The sequence below is a fragment of the Symphodus melops genome, assembly GCF_947650265.1.
Source record: "Symphodus melops genome assembly, chromosome: 15".
Taxonomy (NCBI): domain Eukaryota; kingdom Metazoa; phylum Chordata; class Actinopteri; order Labriformes; family Labridae; genus Symphodus; species Symphodus melops.
In genome coordinates, this window is record NC_136705.1 from 7,377,126 (window position 1) to 7,403,480 (window position 26,355).

The window sequence follows — 26,355 nt, forward strand, 5'->3', positions numbered from 1 at the left end:
GTAGTTGAGCAGATAAAATGTATATTACCGTACTTCAGAATCAACTTTTTTAGTGAGGTATTCTCCCACTCACACAGAACATGTCCTTGGTGAACTGTGTTCTATTATACATATAAAACTAACATTAATTATCAACAATATACACAAAATAAACAAAGTTGAGTACAAGACTAATGAAATAATAGGGATGTGAGGAGAAGTGCAAAGGATGTAAAATATGTAATGTGACAGAAGGGTTAATTTATACAAAGTACACATTTACAGATATTTACATTATAGTGTGCATAGATTGATATGTTTAAATTCCAATTTAAATAATATTTACATTCACAATGCAAGTTTTTCAATTACTTTGAATATATTGACCCTTCTTCTGTAATGATGTGTTTGTAACATTTTCTAAATTGTAGAAATTGTTCTAACTGACGGTATGTTGTTGGGTGGATGAAATAAAAAAGAAAGAGCTATTGCATGTTGCATTAGGCACATTATCTCAAGCCAACAAAATTTGATCCTTCAGTACATCAAAAAAAATGAACTCATCAGGAGTTTTACTGGACATAGAGGTGATGGGAATCTGTACTCTGCAAAGTCACTAACTGTCACAAACTGTCAGAAAACATTATGAAGTAAAAACAAATACTAAATTATAGTTCTTGAGTAAATGGACTACTGTGAACTTTCTGAAACTTATGTCAAAAAATGATGTGCAATCTATTTGTCCCAGAATCCTTTGTTTGAGTCAACCTCTCACCTTTGAAATGATGGGGAAGTTCAGCTTTGATTTGATTAAGTTTTGCGTTGAATCAGCTTTGCAGTCACTCCAATCGCTGTGTAGCAGATTGAGGAGCGCTGGCTTTAACCGTGCTGATATTAAAAATCAGCAGGCTGTGAAACAATATGTAATCTAACAACTTAATCTAACAATATAATCTTACTTCACAATCATGTCCAAAATATGTTCTCTACTCTGTCCCCGCTGCCACGGCAGCTAAATGATTAAACTCAGAGGATTTGATTCAGCAGGGAAGATTTGTTACCACACAGCTTCACTTCTTAAAGTTTCAGGCATATGTCTGAGTTTTCATTTCGACAAATAAAGCACCATGATTTCAGGGAGATTTATTAACTTTTCAATCGAGGCACAGTAATCTTTCAAATTTGAAAAAGTGAATTATCATGACTCATCTTTTGAAGATCATGGAGTAAGTATATATCAGTAGATGTCTGGTACTTTACAGGGAAAAAAAAAATTGAAAAAAAAAATTGAAATAAACTTCAATAAAATAGTCTGTCTAATTTGTTGACAAAAGGGTAAAACAGATGTTTTTTTTCAAGATTAAATGACTAATCTCTTACTTGAATCGTGTGTATTTAATTATTATTATTATTGTTGTTATTATTGTTGTTGTTGTTATTATTATTATTATTATTATTATTATTATTATTATTATTATTATAGGTAGCTGTATCTCAGTAATTTGGGTTGGGAACCAGAGGGTCAACGATTCAAGTTCCGGCGCGGACCAAGTCTGGAAATTGGTAGCTGGAGAGGTTCCATTTAAACTCCTGAGTAATGCCCTTGAGCAAGGCACTCCACCCTCACTCCGACATCTCTTCATTAATGCATGTCCATCGGATCCTCAATGTTCATAAGTGTGTATTTCAGCATAATGTTTGTGTAGCATGTCTTGATAATTGAGTGTAACACTGTAGTTTCCCATATCTGGATTTATGGAGCAGAAAAGAATAATAAAGAAATATTACTTGGGCCAGTAACAATAAACATGCTGTAATAGCTACGTTATCCCTACAGACACAATCTCTGATAGTCAAAACATGTCTGTTCTTGAATTTGCCCCTGACAGGAAAAAAGTAATCTCTCATGTTTCAAGACACCTGACTCCATTCACAAAAACTTTACTTTAACTCACCCTAAATAATATTTTGCAGGTTTAAATTACTCTTTAAAGCGTCTGCAATAAAAAACAATATAAAGTACTTATAAAGTGAGGGTTAATTATCCTGAAATTATGAGTACAATTGTTAGTTGGGTTGTAATGCAGATGTGTTTCCTTTTGGAGCAAAATGTAGTTTATTTACACAACAATGACATTGAATTTATGGTCCATCTGAGTGTGAAGGTAAATGTAGAGAGTCAAGAAAGAACATAAAAGGCTGCTGCCCCTGTCAGCCAATCAGAACGTTCTCCTGAACAGAGTCTTAAGCAAGTTTTGCTCCTTACTAGAAGAGATTTGTGTTTTGACATTTCCCTCTTCGTTTCCTATGTGGGTTGCATTTACATAGAAATCTGCCTCTATAAAATCCATGATTGTGTTTGCAGTGAGGGATTAATGCTGCTCTATAACTTGTTTTCTGTCTCTTATATGAGCTTATTGTGGAGAAACTGCAGCTGTCAACATCTGGGCTGATGTTAAACTCACGCAACATGTGCATCCATCAACACGATGTCACCAGGGTTTTAGAAACTGTTTGTTGTGGATGAACTCAAACTGATGGGGTCACAGAAAGATTCTCAAATCTAAACACAAACACGGATTGTTGCTGAACTTCATGCTAACACGCTAACAGCTCTGCAGCCTGATTAGCTTCTCTTTGCACCTTTCTGTGTTTTGGTTGAGTTTATAGTTATTGATTGATTGTTTCCCTTGTGTGAATGAATGTTTCCTAGTATTGATTGTGTCGTCTTTAGTGTTTTATTGTGTAATTCCTTCCTTATGTCCCTGTTTTCAAGTTGCATTCTTGAGTTCTATGCCTTCAGAGTTTCATGATTTATTTTGTAGTTATCTTCAGTGTCAATCCCTTCAGTCTTCATTGCCCCGATTGTCATCTGTGTCTTCAGTCTCACCTGTGCGATTACCCCATGTCTATTTACAGTGCATTTGGATTGTCCCTCCTATCTCCTTTGATTTTCCAGGGCAAAGATTTTTAGATGGGCTTTTTGTGGTCCATTTTCTGAAAACTGTAGTTTTACCACGGCAGACCCACGTCATTAACCTCCGCCGTCGTCGCATTATTATTACATCGCCTAGTGGAAATGCAGTCGGATTGTCAAAACAACACCATCGACTTTCCCTAAGTCCTTTAGGAATTTTTCACAGCACCTTTCCTTAACCCTGTGACTTTTCCACAGGGTTAAGTTAAAGTGAATAGTGAGGTCAAAGAGGTACAATTCGAATGCACCTATAGTCTCTGTTTTTTCCCCCTCTGTGTCAATTCATTGTCAAATGTCGTGTAATATGGATAATAAATGAAAACACATGATCGACCTCAGCCTGCTGTAGTTCATTGTTTGTGTCCTCTTTGACGTGTTAAAAGCAACTCAGCTAAACTGGATTTAACTTCACATAATCCGTGTTGGATTATGAAAACACTCACAGAGCATAATGTAACTTGATAAAAAGTTAGTTCGTGAGTGAAAGTCAAAGAGCGATTCCTTTACACACAGAAGGATGAACAACAAACCAAAACTTCAAGCGATTGTCTGTTTTAAGGTTACTCAGTTTACCAATAAAGTTTGTGAACAACACTGCAGACTGCAGTCTCTGTTAACAGACTAAATCTGCATGCCCAAACAGCTCCAACATGTTAAGAGAGCAAGTCTCTTTGTGTCTGCTTGTCTTCCTCCCTCTCTGTTTACTATAAAAAAAATACAGAATGATTAAAGGACAGAACTGTGTGAACTTTTGGTGTGAGGTTTGTGGTCTATTGAAGTGTTAGGTGTTTTAAAGTCAAGATGAGCTGCTTTAATATTCTTTGCATTAATAAGCCTGAACATGTAAATGAATTAGTAAAATGCGAATTTTTACAGCAAAGGATATGGCATCATCATATAAAAGGAAATCTCTCAGCACCCCCAACTGAAACTTCCAGCATCCCTGCACTCCACTGATTAGATGGGATTTAACCTGATTCACTCTACATTGACTTTAAGTCAACTAAACCCAACAAGACTTTAAAAGATTTCACTCAACTAGACCTGGCTCACACAATCTGATCTGATTGAAACTTAAATTAACAAAAGTATCAACCTGACATGTCTCAATTTCACCTGACTCAACTGATGCTTCAAGAAGTGAAGTGACTTTACCAAACTCACCTGCCTATAGACCAGTGGATACTCGATTTGACCCAATGTAGCTGTAAATCAACTCAACCAGATCAAGAGGGAAAATGCCAGGAGAGACCTGAGACTTGACATGACTTACCATGGCTGAGTTTTCTAACCTGACTTAAACTGACTCCACTTCACTTGAACTAATTTGAATTGACTCAACTTACATTATCTCAACCCAAATCAAATCAATAAGACTTCATCATCGTGGACTCAATCTGACCTTTGAGTTTGTTAAACTGTTGGCATTTTAGCTTGTTAGCCTGCTGATAATTTTCCTGACTCTCTCTGCTTAGGCAAGGTTGACCAGTAGATTATTTTAGGTTCTGTTATTAACTGTTGCTGACCATTAGATCTTCCTTTTTGGGGGTAAACGGTGTTTATTTTCCACCTGCACATGCATTCTGCTACTCCATTGACAACGCTGCAAGACAATTCATTCCCAGCAGGTTAAAAACATGATTTTTTTCCCCCTTGGTCCTTGTCCTCTCTCCTGTTTTTCATTTGGATGGGCTGCGTTATTACAGGCCAATCCAATTTTCATTCACTAGCATGGCTCCTTCCTAGATGAGGGCTGAGGGGGATAAGTGAGTAAAACCACTTTGTTTCATTATATAATGTTGGAGCAAAGCCCGCTGCAGCAGCAAATATAATAATATTAATGGGATAATTTAATGCAATTTTCTTTATTTGATGCACTCTGACTCAGACAGCTAATCTGAAGGCATTGTTTAAAATAGATTGAAAAATGAAAGAAGTCCAAACAGCTAATCCTTCTCTAAGGTCGGGCGGGCTGGTACTAACAGGTACATTTACTCGACTATTGGAGTCCAAACATTTGATTTTATCATCATATTTCCTATTTCATGTACCTTTTACTCTTTATAAACTTGTAACTTGTAAGAACATGGTGTCTGCGCAATAGAATATTTCACCAATGCTCCCAAAAAGAGGTCAACATTACTGAGACTGCTGAAAATTTCAATAAGACCGAATGCAATGTCCAGTTAGGGAGCTATGAAATCAAGATAAAGGTCAAATTTCACAAAGCAGCATTATAGTGTAGTAAAGTGCTGCTGTGGAGATAACCTGGCATATGATTTTTTTAGACTAAATAATATGAAAAAACTTTTGTTTGCAGACCCCAACAAAGATCAAATAACTATTATTTTAACAGCTCTACATTGGCAATTCTAATGCAAAAATTATTAGAATGATGAATAAATGAAGCCATAAAAAACAGAAACAACTCTTTGAAAAAAAACAACAACAAAAAAACCCGCCTGTCAGTTTGAAATTTTCCTATGAAGCACACAAGGGCTGTGAACGTTTGCACTCTTTAAAAGTTTGTTTTGTTTGTTCTTTCACATGTTTCACATGTTTTGTTTAAAGAAATTTGATTGGTTAAAGTAAACATCAGATTTTCATAAATAATTTGTGGTGAGTCCTTAATGGGCTTGACCATTTGAGAACGACTGATCTATACTATTTAGTCATGATTTAAAATCAACTCTTGCCATTGTCAGACCAGCTTTATTTGATTTAAACAGAGTCACAGCTAAAGAAATGAAGTGAAACCTCAGTGAAACTGAAGGAGGTTAAAAACTGTGAATGTTATTTCATTCTGGGTTTCTTGGACAATTGGTTTAAACCTTTTAGAGAATAATCCTCCTTCAGTTCAGCATGTTTCTTTTCTCAGATGTGATCATTTCTGTGTCTAATGGCTTGTTTTCAGCAGAGTTAAGCCCAAAGAACAAGAACACTGAACAATAATGAAAATAATAAATAAAAAACCCTTTAATCTGCCTCTTAATGTACCCACAGTTGTCTAATCCAGATCTTATTTGTTCCCCAGCTTGCAGTCTATTTTCCTATGGGATGAGATGGTGTTTAATCGACTTTGGGAGAATTAGTCATTCCTTATTATCGTCATGGTTTTTACAGGACTTTCCTGGAAAATCCCATTCAACACACATTTTAATTTCATTTCTGCGGCTCAATCATGTTGAGGGCAATGTAAATAATCCAATAACATTAATCATCATTTCTTTTCCTTTTTTTACTCCAAAAATAGACCAGAGACACGCGGATTGGATGGGCGGAGGCTGTCGTTCACTCTGCTTTATTGGTTTTTAGAAGCTCTGGTGATTTGATAAAATGTCATCATGATCCCAATTACTCAGCAGTGGGGGAATGTTTGGTTAAAGCCTCTGGTTTGATCGGGTTTCTGCTTCACAAAGGTTACAAGTCTGTTTTACCAGCTTGTTTAGGAGACTGAGGTTAAATGTTTTTAGAATTCACAATCAGGAACAAGCCTAAACTTTATCTGCTTCTTACAAAATAAGACTCTTATTGAGGCTATATTTGACTGTGTACGCTTTACTTGACATAGTCCATATTAATAGTTAGAAGTTCAAAATGTTGACATTTTAAATGTGTTTCTTGTTGGATTAATATGGACTTACATTATTTCTTGCCTCCATTGTGTTAGTCGTTTTTTTTTATTCTGAAAGTCTGAGGGCTTTACGTAAACACTTTGATTTTGCAAAATTCATATTGCTTGACCACGTTATTGGGATTCAGCTTTTTCTCTCTTGTCATCTTTTGGTATCTTTTTTGGATTTTTGGATTGCTTCTACAGTTGAGTCAGTCTCATCCTAAATGAGGGTCGTCTTCCAGTGATATCTAAAGTATAAATAACACTTTAGAAAGACAAAAATGAATTGAGCCACTTTAATGTTAAAAGTCATCATTCTGGTCATTTTGACAGAATATTAAGTGTAGGATAAATGTATGATATCAGAGTCAAAATAGTAACAGAGAGAAAAACATTTGAAATACATGATCTTAAAATAAAAATGTTTAAATGTACGCATCAGAAAAGAAGATATTAAAACATTACAAACACATATTTAAGGAGGACAAATGAATGTTTTTAAAATGTTCCACTTCCTGATTATGAAGTGTTAATTTTTATTTTGATCATATTAACCAATAGATCAAAATATAATGAATGTCACAACAAAAATGAAGCTCTTTTGCTCAGCTTTTTGTTCCCTGTCACAAAAAACAACGATACATTTGAGCTTCAAACATTTTGAAAGACGTGAACGTTTTGCAGTTTAATACTTTTCAAGGAACACATTTTTGTTGTGACATTCATTATTTTTTGATCTGTGTTGGATTGTGACACACGTGAACATTTCCTTCAGAAACATCCGTGACAGTGGGCACAGTGAGTCCTGTGTGCAGCTGCTGCAGATTGCACATGATAATCGGAGTTGATAAGATGCAGAGATGATAAGACATAAATACGATGCAGCCTAATAAGGCTCAGAAAATAAGGCAGCTCAGTCCAGATGTCCCATCTCCGTCTTCTAATCCACACTGACGCTGCGTCTTACAAGATGAAAGTGGAATCTTCTATCAATTATTATCCTAACACACTGAATTATATCCCCAGAAATCCTTCAAATTATTCCCTAATAATCCTCCTGATGTGATCACATGACCCAAATAGAGCAGAGACATCATCAATCATATGACCTTCCTCCTCAGCTCCTCTTACACTCAGCAGTCATGTGATGATAGAGCGATTTTTTAAAGCTAAGACAAGGAAGAAAGGAAGAAATTATTAGGCCCATTCAAAAGAAATATGTCCTAACTTCTGGGTTCTTCAGAGAAAGATATATTCTCTCAGGCGTTCTTGTTGATGTTGTTTTGTCTTTGTCTTCAGTTTTTTTTGTCATTATTTTATGAGCTCTTAAGCTGTACTTGTGCTTAAATTATGTTTTTATTAAAATAAATGAGTACCAATCACCTCTAAAACATAAATATCTCCATTGGCCCAATGGATTAAAAATCTATTATATGATACTATATGCAATTTTGTTTCACGATTTTCTAATTCTCTTTTCTTCTGTATTTTTTATTTACATTTCAATTATATTATATGAGACCTTTGTATTTCCATTTTCGTCTGTATGTTGCAAATAAAAGTTTCAGAACAGTTATTTTCTTTGTTAATAAAACATTATCTTTATTTTTTTCATGTGCACATTTCTTTTTAATCTTTCACGTGTCTTAGCTTTTATTCAAATAAAAAAAAAAACTGAACTGAACTAAAACCACTGTACAAATAAAGTTTGTTATAATATTTCTTATATCCTTCCATCAGTTACTCTTCTTCTATTCGAAAAGAAATGAGACACACTTTACACTTGTTCTGTGCATATGAATGTTCTTCTGATTCATGTCGTTGTGTCTTTGTGTGTCGATTAACAACTTAGTTGGATTAGTGTCCGAACTGATGTAATTGTCTCTAAATGTCATTTGTATGTAAATCTGCGGGACGATTAGGATCCACTCAGCTCTGCTTTTGTTCTGTTGACCATCAGTGTGATGAAAATAAAAAGGCACCAGAAAGATTACAGAACCATTAATGTCCCCGCGACCCATTAACTGATAAAAAGCTATTAGAGGCTTATAGATTAAATCACATATATGGAGCACAGTGATGATGAAGGCTTGGCAAGAAGAGGAGGAGGAGGGTAGAGATGCAAACCACAGAAATGGTGAAGGGAGGAAGGAGGAGGAAGAGGATTTTATGTCAAGATCCCAGGTTTGATCCACTCAGGCAGGACTGAGAAAGAGATAATTGAGATATTAACTCAAATAGACAGCAGCAAAAACACCTTTGGCATTTTACTTCATTAAAAGTACAAATTCATCATCACTTTCTTTTCAAGGCCTTCAGTAGAAAAGCTTTGGCAACCTCCTCAATGTCACACACAGGCACACGAGTAACACATTCCCCCTAAAGTGAATCCAAAAGGATTTGGAGTTCCTCCTGGAGAAATAAGGAAGCATAAAGGCCTCCTCCTTGTTGATAGACAGAATATCTGTAAAATTATAAAATATAGTTAAAGTTCGAATAATCTTTTCTCAAACCCAGTTTCTGTCTAAAACCTATAATGGTTTATACTCAGACGTCTTTTTTCTGAGAAGATTGTTTTGAAGGAGACAAACCCCAACACAAGAGTCACTACATTTTCCCAACTGTGCAAGCTTCAAACCAACTCAAGAATCTTTTTCGTTGATTGCTCTACTGACCTGAGGGATCTTTTACATGTCCTCAGTAAGTTAAACACGTGTATATGGATTAGCACAAGCAGTGTGAAGTCAATACTGCAGCTCTTCCAGCTGATCTCTATACTTCACAGATTCTGGCTTCAAATGAGCAATGTCAGTGCCAATGGGGTATTTTGGCTTTAGATTTGTACTACTGAAGGAGGTGAAGATGCATTGTCCATCTGCATTCAATGATGAAAAACACCTCAGTACGTTGTGCATGTTTATCCTTTAAAACATGTCTTACCTTAACCCTAGCTGTTATTTGAACTAAAAAGTAGTTTTTGGACATTTTTTTTAAACTTTAGATTAAACTCGCAGGAGACAGATGTGATTCAGTAGTTTTTTTGTGATGATCGATTGACAAAAATATTCTTGCTACTTTTCTTATGGCACAACTTCTGCTGCAGCAAGTGTTACTGCAGATTTCTGAATGACTTTTACTCACTTTTGACAAATTCACACACTGTCCATTACAGTGTAAAGAGATAAGATAAGATAAGGTATAACATTTTGAATCCTGAAGAAAATTCTTGTGCCTAGTTGCTCAAACATTTCAGTCAAAAAACAGTAACACAAAAGAGTTTCAAGTAAAAGAGAAATACAAAACATAAAGTGCATCATCACAACATTAAGTTAACAGTGGTGGATTTTTGACAGTCATAGTGACAGTTCAGACACAGACTCTGGCTCCCTTTATGCAGCTCCAGACACACCAATAATACAACATGAATATAAAGGAAAGTAAAATTAGAAATAATAGTAATAGTGATATGAAGGTACATTGCACAAATACAAATTATGAGGCTTATTGCATGTGATGGAAAGCAGTACATGTTATGATAAGAACGTTAAGCTCCATTCTTGCGGTGTTGTACGTTGCCCCTCAATGCTCTGTCAGGACTCTAGAGTGGCATGAAGGGGTTGAAAGGTGTTGTTGTCCATAGTACTGAGCAGCTCAGCATCCTCCTCTCAGACACTTCCCCTACAGGCTAACACTGAAATCCCAAGACAGAGCCAGCTCATTCAGTCTGTTAGCATAATGTTTCTTCTGCCTGCTGCCCAAGCACACATTTTCTTCAACAGAGGGATGGATGCAGATATTGAAAGATCTGAGTCACTGAGAAAGAGAGGCTTTGGCTGTTCTTGTAAACAGCATCAGTGTATTTAGTAAGTCCAGTTTATTGTGCATGTGGCTGCCCTTGTCTGTTCATCTCTATGCCCCAATGGTGGATAAAATACACTAAAAAAAGCTCAAATCTATTAACTTTACAATAGACAACAGTAAGTCCAACAGCAAAAAATAAATTCATATGGATCTGAACTGTGATATCAAAGTTAGAAGGCCTATAGATTATTATTTTCTTTTCCTGAACTATGAGTTGTTCCCAGATGCAACGAAACTGTGATTGTTTTTTTTTTTTTTTTGTGGTCACAGTTTGACTCCTCTCAGCAGGTTTATAACATTCACTCAACTTTGACCAGCCTGAATATGGACGTGATGAACACATACGTAAATACATCGATAACTGAAATACTCAATACACAAATGTCAACATGTTTGTTCTGCTAATTGCATGAATATTCATTTCTTCTTTTTCAACAGTCTGATAAATTCATTCAACAAACTGAGTAATTTTTATGTGTGCAACAGTTTGTTCTTCTTTCCCCTGAAAAGCTTGCACACACACTCTCACATACACACACTCTCTCTCTCTGCCCTCTACCCTCATACACGCCTCCCAACAAACACACACACACACACACACACACACACACACACACACACACACACACACACACTCTCTCACCATATGGTGTGTTCACAGCCTGCCCTTTGTGAATGGGGCAGTTTCCTCCCACCAGATTCCCAAAAGACCATCATCACACACACCGCTGCGTCTGATTGGCTGCAGCAGATTAATTGGGTAATGAGCGGCCTCACACCAGCTGCTGCTGACAGGCGCAAAAGAAAGATAGAATATGATTATTCTTACTTTTATCTATAATGACTGTAATCATGGTGGCGCCCCCTACAACCTGTAGGGTTCATAACAGGCTCAAATTAAATACAGACCGAGCAGCAGTCCAGTTTAACTGGGAAATAATTGCCCTGAAGGGGGCGCTAAGAGAAAGTAATAACTAATAGTTATATGGTTGTCCCAATTTCAATGTTTTATTGATGATATTATTCTCCTTTCTCTCCCTAACACCCATAGGAATTTAGTGCAATAATAACAAGGATTTAGGACTGCAGAGACTTTCAGTGATCGCCTGTTAATTTTATTAAGGGTGTGTCTTTTTTTAAACTATAAAATTATCTTTCTTCTCCCTTTTCTGAAATCATGAAAAATCATCTGAAATGTTACTTTGTCACACCCAGCAAACAATTCTTTGACACCCTTCAATTAATTATGAAAGAAGCAATTTAATCATTGCCTTCACATGTAATTGCATGATAGTCAGTCACGAGAGATGATCCATTTATTTTGTTATATGTCAAAATGTGTGTGCTTATTTTGTAATTTTGTTTTGATGCTGTATGAGATCAAGCGTTTAAGATTGAATTCTGAGCATGAAATGCAGGCATATTAAAACTATTAAATAAGGACGAACTTTATATTTCTACACGTGTTTCAATGCTATTATGCTTTTTGTGTGAGTGTTACGTCTGCTGTCGACTGAGGCATGTACATCTGCTAATTGCAGTAAATGGTAAAGTACAACTGTTTAGATATTTATTTGTCAAAATTAAGCACAGACTGTAAATTACACGCGCATTCGTGTTTTTGGCCACGTTACCACCTCCGTTCGTGACGTCATCAGCCAGCGCCGTGTTTACAATGTAGTTGAGCAGAAGAGGAATGAAGACATGAAGTAAAAACTATTTGACGGAGATGTTGTCGACGGTCTGAACTACTCGGTAAGTATTCACATTTCACCGCAGTTTGCTCTTTCAGAAACAGCTTTTGAACGGGGAGTATGTGGCTAACAGGCTAATTGTATTAGCATGTGTAAGTCAGCTATAAAAACAAAACAAACCTTTTCTTTCATCAACCTGCCAGTTTAATGTTCACCTGTCTCTCATGATCTCTGAATGACGTTTAAACCACAGATAGTGTGTTTATGTATCCAACTTAACATAGCTATTAATATGTTTTATACCAAAATCCGTTTAAATACCTGACATTTGAATAAGAGGTCATATTGCATTTCTTCATGTCTGATCTTGTTTAATATCTCACTTCAGGGTGGGAATGAACAGCTCAAGTCTATTTACCATTCATTTATAATACTTATGGCTGAAGAATAAAGATATTTGTTAAAGGTAAAAAAAAAAAGCATTAGAACGGATATAAAACAACAAATGAAGAAGTGACAATTTATTTACCATCTGTTGAGGACACCTGATTGAAGGCTGCATGGAGCTGATAATAAAAGTGTCCTGTTTGTTGAAGTATCTTCTTTTAATCTTCCAGCAGGAACTCTCAGGATGCAGCACTTGTAGCTCCACACAGAATGAGTCATCATGAAGAGACCAAAGCTGGCTGGAGTTTTCCTCTGCGTGTGCTGCTTGCTCGCCTACCTCGTGTTCGTGAAGCGGCATTACAGCGCATCTGAGCCTGAGGCCTATAGACTACCTCCCCATGCCAGCCCCAGTGCAAACAAGCTCAGAGATGATTGGCCTGCATCCGCCATCCAGTTTCAGTATGGCATCATGTTTGATGCTGGGAGCACTGGGACAAGAATTCACATCTTCAAGTTTCAGATAGAGAACAAAGGTACTGTAGAGGACTACCCTGACACAATAAACAGCACAGCCAATAAGAGTCCATGCCAAACTTCACTCACACAGCCAATTTAATTAGTTTGGATATAAATTGATGCATTTTGTCTTTAAGATATGAAAGAGAAAGATTTATTAATCAGAGTCTTGTAAGCAATCGATTGAAACTCCAGATTAAATTATTTATAACACAATTGAGGGGAGTCGGGTCGATCCTGAGGAGACTGCACGTTTTTAATCATGTCAATGCCTAGATTTATATTCAACAACAGAGTCACTGTGCTCTTCTTCTTATAAGCATGAAAACAAAACAGAGCGTTTAAATTAGATTTTTTTTGCCAACATTTCTTCATTTTTCAAGCTATCATTAAGTCCTCTTTTGATGTTTAATCCTTACATCAATTTTTATGTAATGTAAAACCAAACATAATTAAAAATGGTATCACTATTGGCATTTTTACCAATATGGAAAAATACTTTTTTTATCCCTCATTTGCTCCTTCTTTAGAACTTTTTTTTTTTTTTTTTTTAACTGAAGTTTGTACTAATTGTTTTATTTTTTATGCCAACATTACTGTTGATGGTTTGTTCAACCTATAGACTCATCTCTTTGTGGGTCATTAGCAAACATTAGTAGTGCTGTTAATAGCGATTTCTGACTCAAAAGGAAATACTTACTGTAGGTGTTAGCTAGAGATGGTTTGTCAATCACAGGATGAAGGTCTTAAGTAGATTTCCTAAAAGTTGTTTTTCTCTAAATACTGACCATGTTTCTATAACAGTGTTTTTAAGTCACAATTCTGCATGTTTATTCTTTATCATTTGCTAAGAGAACCATGTATTGAAAAAGACTCCCTGTCAGTTTTAAAAAAAAAAGTAATAATAGAATGAACCACACAGATCCTGAAGTCTGGATCAGATTTTTCTGGAACATAAACTGATATTTATTCCAGATATTAATCAGGTTATCTGAAAGTTAAACCTCTATAATCGATGCTAAATGGATTCAGACAGATCCTTTTAGATTAAACTGAGATATTTGTAAAGCAGACCTCCCTGAATTGCTTTTAGTGTATTTAAAATCCACACACGTTGGCCCCAAACATTAATTACCAGATGTAAATCCCAGCAGACAAGAGGAGCTTTCAGCCTGTAAGTCGTGCTCTGCTGTGGAGCTGCTGCCAGAGTCAAAATGGACAAAAACTCATTAGTGTGTTTGAGAGGTTTTTGGTTTATTAGGCTTAGAGAAAGTTTCCTGCAGAGCTGGTCCAAATGCCTTCATTATCGCATTTGACTGCTAAGCTAAATCACACAGGCTGAGTGCTATTTTGGCTCCTTTGTTAGCATCAGAGCTAACCGGACTAGTGGCAGCACCTGTTAGTTATACAGACTGGGATTGTCATTAAGAGCTTAAAAACAGCTCAAATCCAGGCACAGATCCCGGGTCGCTCAGTTAGAGAGTAAAACTAAAAATTACATTTTTGATTATTTCACTCAAGTGGGGAAAAGGGCGATCTTTATTATGTTCCATATGTTTACACCTGCAGTTTCTTTCAAAAGTTTTAGGTATGTCTGTCATGTTTCCTGCAGAAGCTCCTAAACTGAACCATGAGACATTCAGAGCCATCAAACCCGGACTGTCTGCATACGCTGATGATCCGGAGCAGGTACAGCTGATATTTAATTGACACATAAACTATGCTCTACTTTGTCTTTCTGTGGCATCATTACCGGTATGTCCCAAAATCCCAAAGTCCCTTTTTAAAATCAGAAAACTAGTCACAATTTTATTACATCTTCTTCAGTTTTAAAGTTTTTTTGTTTATTATGGATCCTCATTAGCTTCCTCAGAAGCTATTCTTCCTGAAGTCCGCAGTTTTTCACTGTGACAATATATATATATATATATATATATATAAATTTTTTTAAAGGTTTATTTTTGGCCTTTTTAGCCTATATTGGACAGGACAATGGATAGATCAGAAGAAGGAGGAGAGAGAGAGAGTGGGGATAGACATGCGGTAAAGATCGCCACGGGTCGGATGCAAACCCGGATGGCCCGCACGAGGACTGTAGCCTCGATACATGGGGACGCGCGCAGTTCCATTGCGCCACCGGCGTCCCCGACAATACATTTTACACATTAATATTCTTTTCACATGATGCAAAACAATCAATAACATATATCATATCGACAAAAACTACAGAAAATGTTCCATAAATGGAAAAAAACATAACAAAAGAAACAATCACAAAGGCTCTGTATGATTTTCAGCATCTAAAAGATAAACATGGTTACGTAAAAAGGTAGTCATTCTGTGATTGTTTCCAGTGTATGGCAGGAATCGTTGAGCTTCTGGAGGTGGCCAAGTCCAGCGTCCCCCCTTCAGCCTGGAACGTCACCCCTGTGGTTCTGAAGGCCACAGCCGGTCTCCGCCTGCTACCTGGAGAGAAGGCCAAACACCTGCTGGACCAGGTGAGACACTCCCAACAACCAGTTTATCTGCAGCTTGTTTTCAGATAGAAAAATTGAATTGAATTGTGTGTAACACATCCAACCCTGGAAGGATTCAGGGTTGTAGCAACATTTTTTTTGTAGATACTGTACGCACCTTTACTGCTCACATTCTTAATCAATAGCATGTATGAAACAATATCCTCACTTTAAGTTTTTGATCACGAACATACTCTCTAATGTGCATTAATATCGTCACAGGAAGCTAAAGCCTCCTCTGCTGTCTCATCACATCATCATGATCTTCATCAACATCATCAGCACCATAGTCATCATCATCATCATGGCCAAAAAAAACAGCTTTTAAGTAATCAGTAATAACAGAACTCCAGTAGTCAGCCAAAATGTGATTTAATCTGAAGCTTTGCTCTTATTATCAAACTGTTTCAGATGCAGCCAAACACAGAGCTGATTATACAGACAGAGGGAGGGGTCAGCATTAGCTTTTATTTAATTCTAATATTCAAATATTATTTTTCTTTATCATCAAATAAAATAATATTCACACTATAATTTATACTACACTCATTTATCTTGTATTGATGTGATGTACTTTATCTTGTAGATTTATATTTTGAAGTTATTGAACTGTAGATGGAAACATTGAACTTTTTACTGCTTCTTCTTTTCTTTTGTTATAAATTAAAAGTTCAGCTCATGGATTTCTAGAAGATTAACCAGCAGCCATCTTTATGATAATTGTGTAAATCGCTTTTCATTTAGAGCATGTCATGCTTCACGATTCTTTGGTGAGATCTGTCAAACTGGAAAATTGGATTTGTGAAAGTCACTTTGGGCTCTGACATTATTTTTCCCGCTTTTTTGGTTTCTTTATTTATTTTAAGAACAAACAAACCTCTTATTGACAAAAGTAATCACATTTATTTTTTTTTGCAGAATGAAGTAATTATTAGTTTAAACTAAAAATAAAAGGCCTGAACTTCAGCAGGGACAGCCTGCCTTTACATCAGTACATTAGTAAACAGGATACAATGAGAACTTTTTTTCTCCACATAAAATATTTTAAGCACATTTATGGATAATACCTGCAACTTGTTCCGCACTTACTGTATATTGTTTGTAAACTTATAACTAAGTATTTTTACATACGGTGGATTTGCTTTGTGTGCAGGTGCAGGCGGTGTTTCTGCAGTCTCCGTTTTTGTCGAGAGATGACTGCGTCTCGATTATGGAAGGCACTGACGAAGGTACAATGTCTTATAAAGAGGCTTTAATATCTATTAAAAGAAGGAAATGTGTGGTTCAAAATGAAACCAACATCAAATCAGTTCTTGAAGTTCTAACCTCAGAGATGATGTGTTCTCTCATTCTTTCACTTTTACATGTGTTAGAGAGTTTCCTCTGAGCTCTTATTGCAACACTTAGAACTTTTAGAACATCTGGACACTGATCAGCATGACTGCAGTGGTTTAACCATAACATAAAAACAGCTGAATGGTTAATTTTTCCGTTGACTGTGAAGAGTTTTCATGAACTCTTGTAAAGCCTCATCCTGGACATGAGCCCCATCTCTTTATATGTTTATTAGATTACAGGGAATTTGTGCATCACTACATCTCCTCATCATTTCATTTGTTTAATCTGTGAAGCAGCTCATGTTGCACTACACAGAAAAACCTCATAGGTCCAAGTCTGATTTCCCCAATGAAAACTGCCAGTATGGAGGATTAAACAATAAGGAGGATTACAAATTAGATAAATCAGAGGAGAACGTCCTGCTGACTTTCCTTTGAAAAGAAAACAACTGAAGCGAGACATTTACTGAGACCTTCTTCATTTGAAGAGCAACAGTAGCAACAGGTATAGACTGCTCAGCTACAGAGTGTTAACATCAGTGTTTGATGTCATTTTTAACTGGAGCTGGAACTGTGTTAAAGCAGCTCAGTGTGAACAACATAAATGAGGATTATGGTTGGAATAATGACTCCATATCAACTTTTATAATTAATTTATTAATAATGGTAAATAGAAAAACACAGTTCGTGTTTGGGTTCTGCACTGGCGTGAAATCCTTACCTTTCCTGCTGGAGGTGCATACATTTACCAGAATCCATTGCATCAGCCATAGCACTGTTATCAGCAATACAACTGTGAAATATATCCTCTTCAAAAAAACATAATTTGCAATTATGTTTAGGAATATAATTTTCTCTGTTTGTAGCACAAATTTGAAGGTTCAAGAGAAGGCGGAGGGTAGAGATCCATGCAGAAATAGACGCTGTCTTCAGGACGCCAACTACTACAAATGGTTGCACTGGTACTGGTAGAACAACAGATGTAGCAGCTGCATTCTGCAAACACAGAGAACACCTGTAAACACTGCAGGAGTTTCAAACACCATCTACCCTTCACTGAGATAAAAGATAAAATGATTCTGAAAATCTTCCGACTTCCATAAGATTTTTTTTCCCTATCTTGAGAAGCCTGCAGTTAAAAGAACGTTTGATGATTGATGGTGGCCAGCATCCTTTACATTTCATGCCAGCTGGATCCAGATGTCCTCCCTTCAGCCCCGGGATGTCCAGATGTTTGAGGCCCATTATTTAGTCGCCCCTCCTCTTGGTTGTTGGGTCACCGTTTTTGGCCCTGCTGTGACCTCTCTTCTTCTATGACATTACAATGAGCCAAGCTGTGTTAATTCCACTGTTGGTGGATATATATATATATATATATATATATATATATGTGTGTGTGTGTATAAGAATCCTATGTAGGTTCTGTGTTTTAAATGCTCACTCTTTATGGAACCAAGCTTGCCCACATATAATCCAATCCTTTTAAAGTAGTTCATACAAGCAATTATGGCCATGTGGGATAATGTCCCACTTAATCTTGAAGGGGGAGGGAGGGTGATTATTCCCCCCCCCCCCCTTCAGTTTATTTCTGAGGCTGAAATGTTTTCTCCTTGTCTCTGTGTGGGATCAGCTTGTTACTCCACTCATCTTCTGATGATTAGTGAATTAACTTCTTATCCCGCTCCACTTTTCGTCCAGTCAGCGAGCCACTAATGGACAGATTCTTTCGCCACCGCTGCCTTGCCGTTCCATTCTAAGTCGAACCGGCTTCCATCAGCCTTATTATTGCGCAGATATTTTGCCGTTCTTGGCCTGGATGCTTATCCCTCTCTGAGATTACCCTCCGAGCGTTCTGAATGGAGGCGACTTATTGTTAATGCAGATCTCTGAGTGGTTTGTGGGGGGGCAGCAGGGTGCTAAGTGCCGGTGTTTAGCCTCCCGACCTAAAGCCGACTCTCTCTCCGTACTTGTTTGTTTTGTTTGGAAATTGCTTCTTAGTGTCTCTGCCTAAGAGTTTTACAGTAAAGCTTCTATGATACAGTTTCTATCAAGCCCTTTAATCACCCACTCCTGCATGCAGACCAGGTCAGAGGTCGCTGGTAAAAGGCACTAATGCATGCAGCTGAGTGCAAATATTCGACCACAGGCACTAATGTCATCTTTGAGTTTGACCTGAATGAGCCGACCCTCCGAGAGCTCACAACACATCAGATTTTATATCTATACTTTAGACCTTGACTCAGAAATCATTTGATAACTTTGGGCTGATTTTTCAAAGGTATCCACCACACATCTGCAAACAGGAGGCTTGAATTTCCCCTCGGGGACAAATAAGGTTTTTTAATTTGAATTGTAGTTCTTTATTGATTTCGAGCTTCAAGGCCGCAGTTTTCCCTGTGTTGCCACTTTATGTCAGCTGAGTTTCTTTTGCAGAGTACAGGATGTGTTGTGTGGACTTGTTTGGATAGTTGTGCCCTTAGTAAAAATCATTTGAACAATGGTCACTGAAGAATGCTTTTCAGACTCTGCCGTGCAGCCCTGGATTCAGGGACACAGTATGAAAGAGTGACACGGATTTGACTGGGAAAATGCTAATTTTACTCTGGATTTTCCCCCCTGGTGATTTAAGAACCAAATGTTTGACCAAAAAACATCACCTACACTTTTCAGCAGCAGCCTCCTGATCTACTGCTGAAAAGCACATTTTACCTGTTGATTTAAACCAGACGTTTTTTTTTTCTTTCAGGGATTTCTGCCTGGATTACTGTCAACTTCCTAACTGGTGAGAATACAACACACAGACACAGAATGACAAGAAACAGTAAACCGAGAAGTACACGAGGAGAGCTGGGCTCATAAATAGAAACCCCTGAAGTTAGACTGACTTGGTGTTTGACTTTGATGTTAAGGGGGGCCTTTAATGTTTTTTTGAGCAGCGTATGACATTGTTTCAAAAATACTTGATGGACGGGAGAAATATATATATTTTTTTTAACCACGTATGGTTGTAGACTGATTTTGAACATGACAAACCGCTGTTCAATGGGTTGAGAAATAGTGATCATCTGTTATTGGATTATACCACAGCTCTCTCTCTCTCTCGGTTCCTAATCTATTTTTTCTTGTTTCTCTCCCCCCTCCCTCCCTCTCTCTCTCTCTTTTTTCTCTCCACAGGTGATCTTCACGGTGCTGACTCGCCCACGGTGGGGATGTTGGATTTGGGGGGTGGCTCAACTCAGATCACCTTCAGCCCTCAGGATGAGGTGAGGGCAATCAACAAAGACTATGAAGTGAGAGAGAGAGAGAGAGTATAAAGGGAGTGGTAGAGGGAGGAAGATTCTCTCTCTGTCATAACGAAGGCGAATCTGTCAAACTACCATGATGGCCCCATCTTAGAGGCTTTAATCTGTAAATGCCCCGCTAATCCCAAATAAACACCCTCACATCAGTAGGGGGGGTAGAAAGGGAGAAAAGAAGGGGAGGGTATTTGTTATGTAGGTCAGGCTGTACATGAAGGATTGAAGAGCAGTTCACTGTGTCATCATATCTCCACTCAGACGCTCAGACCACCACAAAGTTATTCTCATTCCTCTTCCCCGAGCTCTTTTTTTTTCTTCTCCTACTTCTTCTTCTGTGGTTCATCTTCTGCTGTTTCCCGTTTCTTCTTTTCCTTCATTGTAACGATCTTCCTCGATCCTTCTCCCTCTCTGCTGTGCTCCTGTGCTACAGATTCTCTATATCCTATAAACAGAGTAAGGGGTTTAAACAGGGTTGGGAGGAGGAGGTTGAGGAATGGACAGATTAAAGGCTGATGTCTTTGGACCCACTTAATCACATTCCTCAAAGTCTACACAACTCAAGATACACTTAGTTAAGAGAAACTTCAGTTCTTTAATGTGTTTCCCCGTGGCAAGCAGTTACAATGACCAGGTTAGAAAAAAAAAAAAAAGCTGAGAAAGTGCCGGTCACAAGCTTCAAACAGTTGAGTCCAGTAGAGCCACTAAACAGTCAGGGAGAAATCCTGATGGAGGCTGTATGATGTGGCATAGTCAACAGCTGAATGAGTTAACTTACATCATTTACTTTGTGTCAAATCTCTCATAGTTTTGTATTTCTCTGAACAGAAAACCATTCAGACCTCCCCTTTCGACTATATCAGGTCCTTCCAGATGTTCAACAACACACACACTGTCTACACGCACAGGTATACACGCACACACCCAAACACTGATACAATCCATGTACTTGTATATTTTGGTGTATAATCATGTCTGCTTCAAATTGGAGCAGTTGTTTGGTACAATATCAATGATGTACATTTTTTAAGCCTTTATAAAAAGGTACAAGTTTTAATTCCCATCTGTATTCTGGTCCCCTGTCGGATTTCTCTCTGCAGTTATCTGGGTCTGGGTCTGATGTCGGCTCGACTCGCCATCTTAGGAGGAGTGGAAGCCTCCCCCTGTATGTACCTCCCCTCATTCGAAGTCCATTTTTTTCTTTTTGTTTGCTTTCATCTCTGCCTTTATACCCCCTCCCTACTTGTCCTCTCAGATAAATAAGCCATTATCTAATCTTTTAATAACACAGCAAGATTAATTCCTTGCCTGCCAGCTGTTGCTGCGATTTAGCTGCTGTAAGAAGCTGCAGCACACATCCACCCTGCTGCCTGTCTTACTGTCTATCTGTCTTAATGTACAAAGGGCGAACAGAATAATGAAAACATTATTTTCTCCATCAGTAGCAGGACCAAGTTTGTTTCCTCTTTCTGATTTCCGAGATGTTTGTAATGTGTCACGCAATAGGGTTAGTTCAAGTATTTTTGAGCTTGGTTTTAGAGAGAGGTTTAGAGTTATTTATCGGCGCTAGGTGTGCAGAAGAAATTGATATATATTTCACCACTTGTACACAGCCCTTTGGGACTATGTTTTTTTTATCGTTGGGGTTTTCAGCCTCTTGCTGTTCCTATAAAATAGTAATAATTCTTTTATTTGTTGTCTCTTTTTAAAACGGCGGATCTAATACCGTGTGCTGCATTTGTAAGAGTACAGCTCTATCTAGTCTCTAATGCGTGGTACTCATGACCTCATCTGCAGCAGCATCGAGCTCGGCTTCTGGAAAGGAACTCTGGCCAGTTTTCACAGAGGCCATAAAAACTGTCGTACATTGAACACTTACTTATAATGAGTAATTCATTTAACCCCACATTGGAACTTTACATTTAATACAGTGTATGTTTTTGTGTGTGTGTGTGTGTGTGTGTGAGCAGTAGGGGGCAGTACAGAGCTGGTTAGCCCTTGCCTTGCTCCAGAGTACTCAGGCAGTTGGGAGCACGCTGACATCATGTACACTGTAAAGGGACAGAAAGCAGGTACGGTCAATGCAGTGATTTATTTTTATTTCGCTTTTTTAGGTTTACCCATCATGCAGTTGAAGAATGTAAGAGCTTAAAGCTTGTTGTTTTCATTTCAGGTGAGCCAGTTTACGAGGCGTGTCTGAACAAAGTGGAAAAGGTTCTGTACAGGAAAGTGCTGAAGGCATCTGTGGCAGCTGACATGGACTTCTACGCCTTCTCCTACTACTATGACCGCGCTGTCGACCTGGGAATCATCGGTAACACCTACGTTGCCTGCAAGCTACCGATATCGCTCTTAAAGTCTCTTAGCACCTTAAACTCTGATTGATTCATCAGGACAAGAACTATACTGTGTTAAATACATGTTAAGTGATTAAAAAGCCCACAAAAAGTCTGATGGAGAACAGCCAATCACAGAGCTTATCTTTTGTTTTTAACACAATCTGCTGAAATCAAAGTAGTGTGCTGTGCTAACAGCAAGCTTCTGGTCGAGATAACAACAATTATGCAATCGGCATTTAAATTCAGTAAGCGTGGTAAAGTGTTTTGTGCTCTGTAAGGAGACTTTTTAAAAAAAAAAAAGTTACTTTACATTTTTTGGGGGGGGGGGGGGGGGGGCTTTTTTGTGCCTTTATTGAGAGAGAGAGAGAGAGGATTGACATGCGGGAAAGGAGCCACAGGCTGGAGTTGAACCCGGGTCACCCACTTTGAGGACCACAGCCTCCATATATGGGACGTACTGTATGTGCACTAACCACTGCGCCACCAGGAGACATTTTTTTTTTCAACATGCCATTAATTCACACGTCAGAACAGCCTCTCCACAGCAACAGCTACAATCAGTTTTATGGGCATTGTTTGTTGAGAACAAGATTTGACAGATATTGAATGGATTAAATAGGCCTTAAATAAGATCATCTTACAACCTGTCACACTATGTTACTTTTATATATTGAATACATGTTATAGCATGTTCTGTAAAATCTTCTGTGTTTTCTGCAGTGTGACTCAACTGTTAACATGGTTCATTAATCTGGTCGATGATCTGTTCTTTTTTCTCTCTGTTCAGAGGAGAAATCAGGAGGAACCATGCAGGTTTCAGATTACATCAGTGCAGCTAAAAGAGGTGAGAGGGCGCCATCAGGCTGTGTACACTATGAACTGCACTTCATACTTATACTCTTATGTCATATATTCCTCAACTTTAACCAGGGTTACTACACAGCTTGGAATCATCTTGAATTTGATCTCAGTAATTTCCAGTTATAGATGAGATGAGTTTTTGTTTCCAGATTATTTATCGTGTTTCTTTGCTGATTCAATTTAATATAGCATTACAAATATTCTCATCCTGTATACTTGCAGGTGTCATTACCACACACTTAATCTAGTGATGGACTTGTTTGAACATCAAGAGTATTGCAGTATTGTCGTTCTCAAAAAAGTAAAAAGTGTTTGCATGTAATTGGTGGGTTCATCTTTGTTTCCACTGAGACTGTGAAAAAAAAGCCAGATTTCAGATACTGTGAAAACTAACTAAAGTAGGCCCGGGTGTGCTGAGTTACTCCAACCAGATCACATGGCTGACACACCTTCAAGACAATCACTGGTGGGACGTCACATTACCTTTAAGACTTATGAAGAGTCCTATGTTGGAAAACGTACAACAGAATTCTCAGTTTGACGAAGTTGTAGAAAGTTGTAATAAATTCAACAGTAAGTTTTATTTGAGGGAGCATTGATGATGATGTCTTTCTGATGTTTACTGCTTGACATGTTTACAATGTTGTGTAATCTTTTCTCTGTTGTGTTTCAGTGTGTAGCAGTCTGTCCACTAGTCCTCCACAGAGTCCCTTTCTCTGTCTGGACCTGGTGTACATCTCAGTCCTGCTGCAGGAGCTCGGATTCCCCCCACAAAAGCAGTTTAAGGTAAGGACCACCACAATGGATACTAGAGTCTTGATCACCAGGCAGACTGTTTATAGAATCTTTTTGTGTATGTGTGTCTTTGTGTGTTGCAGCTTGCAAGGACGATCAATCAGGTGGAAACCAGTTGGGCTCTGGGAGCGACTTTTCATTACATTGAGTCATTGAAGAGACACTGAAGCTTTTATTATGAAAAGCCTCACTATCACACAAACATCCTGAGGAGATCCTCGACTTCCTAAAGGCTCATTGTGACCTCGCACAGTACCGAAAGAACCTCCTGTTCCTTTATCTTTGTGGACAACTGCAACTCCTGAACCTTGACTACTATTGGCTGGTCATAGATGATGTCAGTCTGGACCCACCAGAGATCCGAGGATAACCTGAACCTTAACGTTAAAAATTAGATACTGTCATGCTCAGAACGTGCAAGGAGTCAACCCAATATTCTTCTACTTTCTAATGAGCTGTTCAGACTTAAAGGTTTGTTCCCAAGAATTTCTCATATGGGAACTTATTTATCAGATTTTTTTTTTTTACACTACATGAACGCCAATCACCTAATGCCAAAGACCATCACACAGCCCATACTGTGGTACCTGCACTTTGCATGATATCACACCTGACCAACCCATCAGATACTCTGCAGCTTCACAAACTCTTCAAGTTAAACTGGCTGCAGTGAGATTCTTATTTAGTCTTTGAAGTTATATAAAGTATTTTTTTTAACAAACAGACCTCATGGAAACACTCCCCAAAACAGTGATCCTCTGTCAGCTGCACATTATCAGTTTATAACAAGTTTATTCTTTCCAGCAGCTCTTAGTGTATATCTCTACTCTTTTATTAATCACCCTACTATTAATCATTTGATAGTTCTTTTGTGAAGGTTGAAAGTCGCATGTTTTCTTTTCATATGTTGACAGTTTGTACTTATGATGAATGTTTGAACCAAAAATGAGCCGTTTCAGACAACAGTTCTACCACAATCTTATGAGGGAGAAACACACACACACATACACATATATATTCACTTAACTGAGTAGATAAGAGAAACATGTTTAGATTTACTGAGGGCAACTTCACTCACTTTCTCTGAACTTTTCACCCCTCAATGTGAAATTTTGAACAGTGAATATAGAAAAGGGCTCATAGTTTAAAGCTCCTGTGAGGAGTTTTTAGCTAGCTATGAAACAGACTTATATTTATGCCAATGTCTCTTAATGAGCTACAAAAAAACATCAGAGAGAAGATTAATAATTTTTAGATCGATATTATTGTCTGAAACTCTTGGTGCAGGGTGAGTGTCCAATGAAATAGAACCGCCTTTTTAAAAACATATTTTCCACAGCAAAAATTCTTAATGATTGAGTGATATGTTTCTATTACCAGAAAGCAAAATAGGAATTTTGAACAGGGCTAAATAGGAAGGAAGATTAAAGTTAATCTTTCCTCCACAGGGGGGCGCTAATTAGACCCAAACTGAAAGTTTATCAAAGGAGCTTTAATCATTCAACTGTTAAGTAGATTTCTCTGGGAATCTTTTTCTTCACGAAAATAAGCTTTATTTCATGTTGAAACCAGCTGTGCTGACAGATTCCTTCTTACAAGCACACAAGAAGTGGTTTCAAAATCTCTACAAATCTGTTTATCTAAGGTGAACAAATGAGTTTGATCATCTGAAACCTGTTCACGTCTTACCTCATGATGTTAAACTTGAACTGTTGTTTGTATCGACAGCGTCTCTGATTGTTTTCTACTCTGAAGGATCTCCTGTTTTTACATTTGTGTGTTGGATTGGTACGAAACCTGCAATAAACAAATCTAAAATCTCAATCTGTGTTTCTGAACTTTCAAGAAGGATTTGTAATTGTTTTTTAATTGGCAGTTTATTATTGGAGCTGAGATTAATATGAGCAAAGGGACGCTTGAGTGCAGTTCAGGCTTAAAATACTAAGCGTTACAAAGACAAAGCAGGCCACCTTTAAGACATAGCTACCTTGTCAGGTTTCTACTAAGTTGAGATGAAATGTCTTATCGAATGTTCAGTTATACTTTAATATTTGACGTGGCAGCTACCCATTTCTTTGGTACTTTTAGATAAATGAAATAGGATATATGGACAGATGTGCTTTATTGAATCCAAAATAGAAATTGTTTCCTTACTGCAGGCTAACAGAGAAAATAAAGTCC

At 37.7% G+C, this 26,355-nt stretch overlaps 1 protein-coding gene across 2 annotated transcripts; it reads left to right on the forward strand.

The window, feature by feature from the left end:
- The first annotated feature begins 12,054 nt into the window (after nucleotides 1–12,054).
- entpd6 (ectonucleoside triphosphate diphosphohydrolase 6) lies at nucleotides 12,055–25,998 on the forward strand. 2 transcript variants are annotated; one of them, XM_079363149.1, is made up of 14 exons: nucleotides 12,055–12,188; nucleotides 12,745–13,047; nucleotides 14,643–14,719; nucleotides 15,385–15,528; nucleotides 16,700–16,775; nucleotides 19,630–19,665; nucleotides 20,058–20,146; nucleotides 21,008–21,087; nucleotides 21,280–21,344; nucleotides 22,150–22,251; nucleotides 22,353–22,493; nucleotides 23,306–23,362; nucleotides 24,053–24,165; nucleotides 24,258–25,998. In XM_079363149.1, exons 2-14 carry the CDS (start codon nucleotides 12,795–12,797, stop codon nucleotides 24,339–24,341), a joined length of 1,317 nt encoding a protein of 438 aa, XP_079219275.1. In that variant the 5' UTR covers nucleotides 12,055–12,188; nucleotides 12,745–12,794; the 3' UTR covers nucleotides 24,342–25,998. The 2 variants fall into 2 exon arrangements, with proteins under 2 accessions (XP_079219275.1, XP_079219276.1); XM_079363150.1 differs by having other exon boundaries at nucleotides 12,748–13,047.
- Nucleotides 25,999–26,355: the final 357 nt, after the last annotated feature.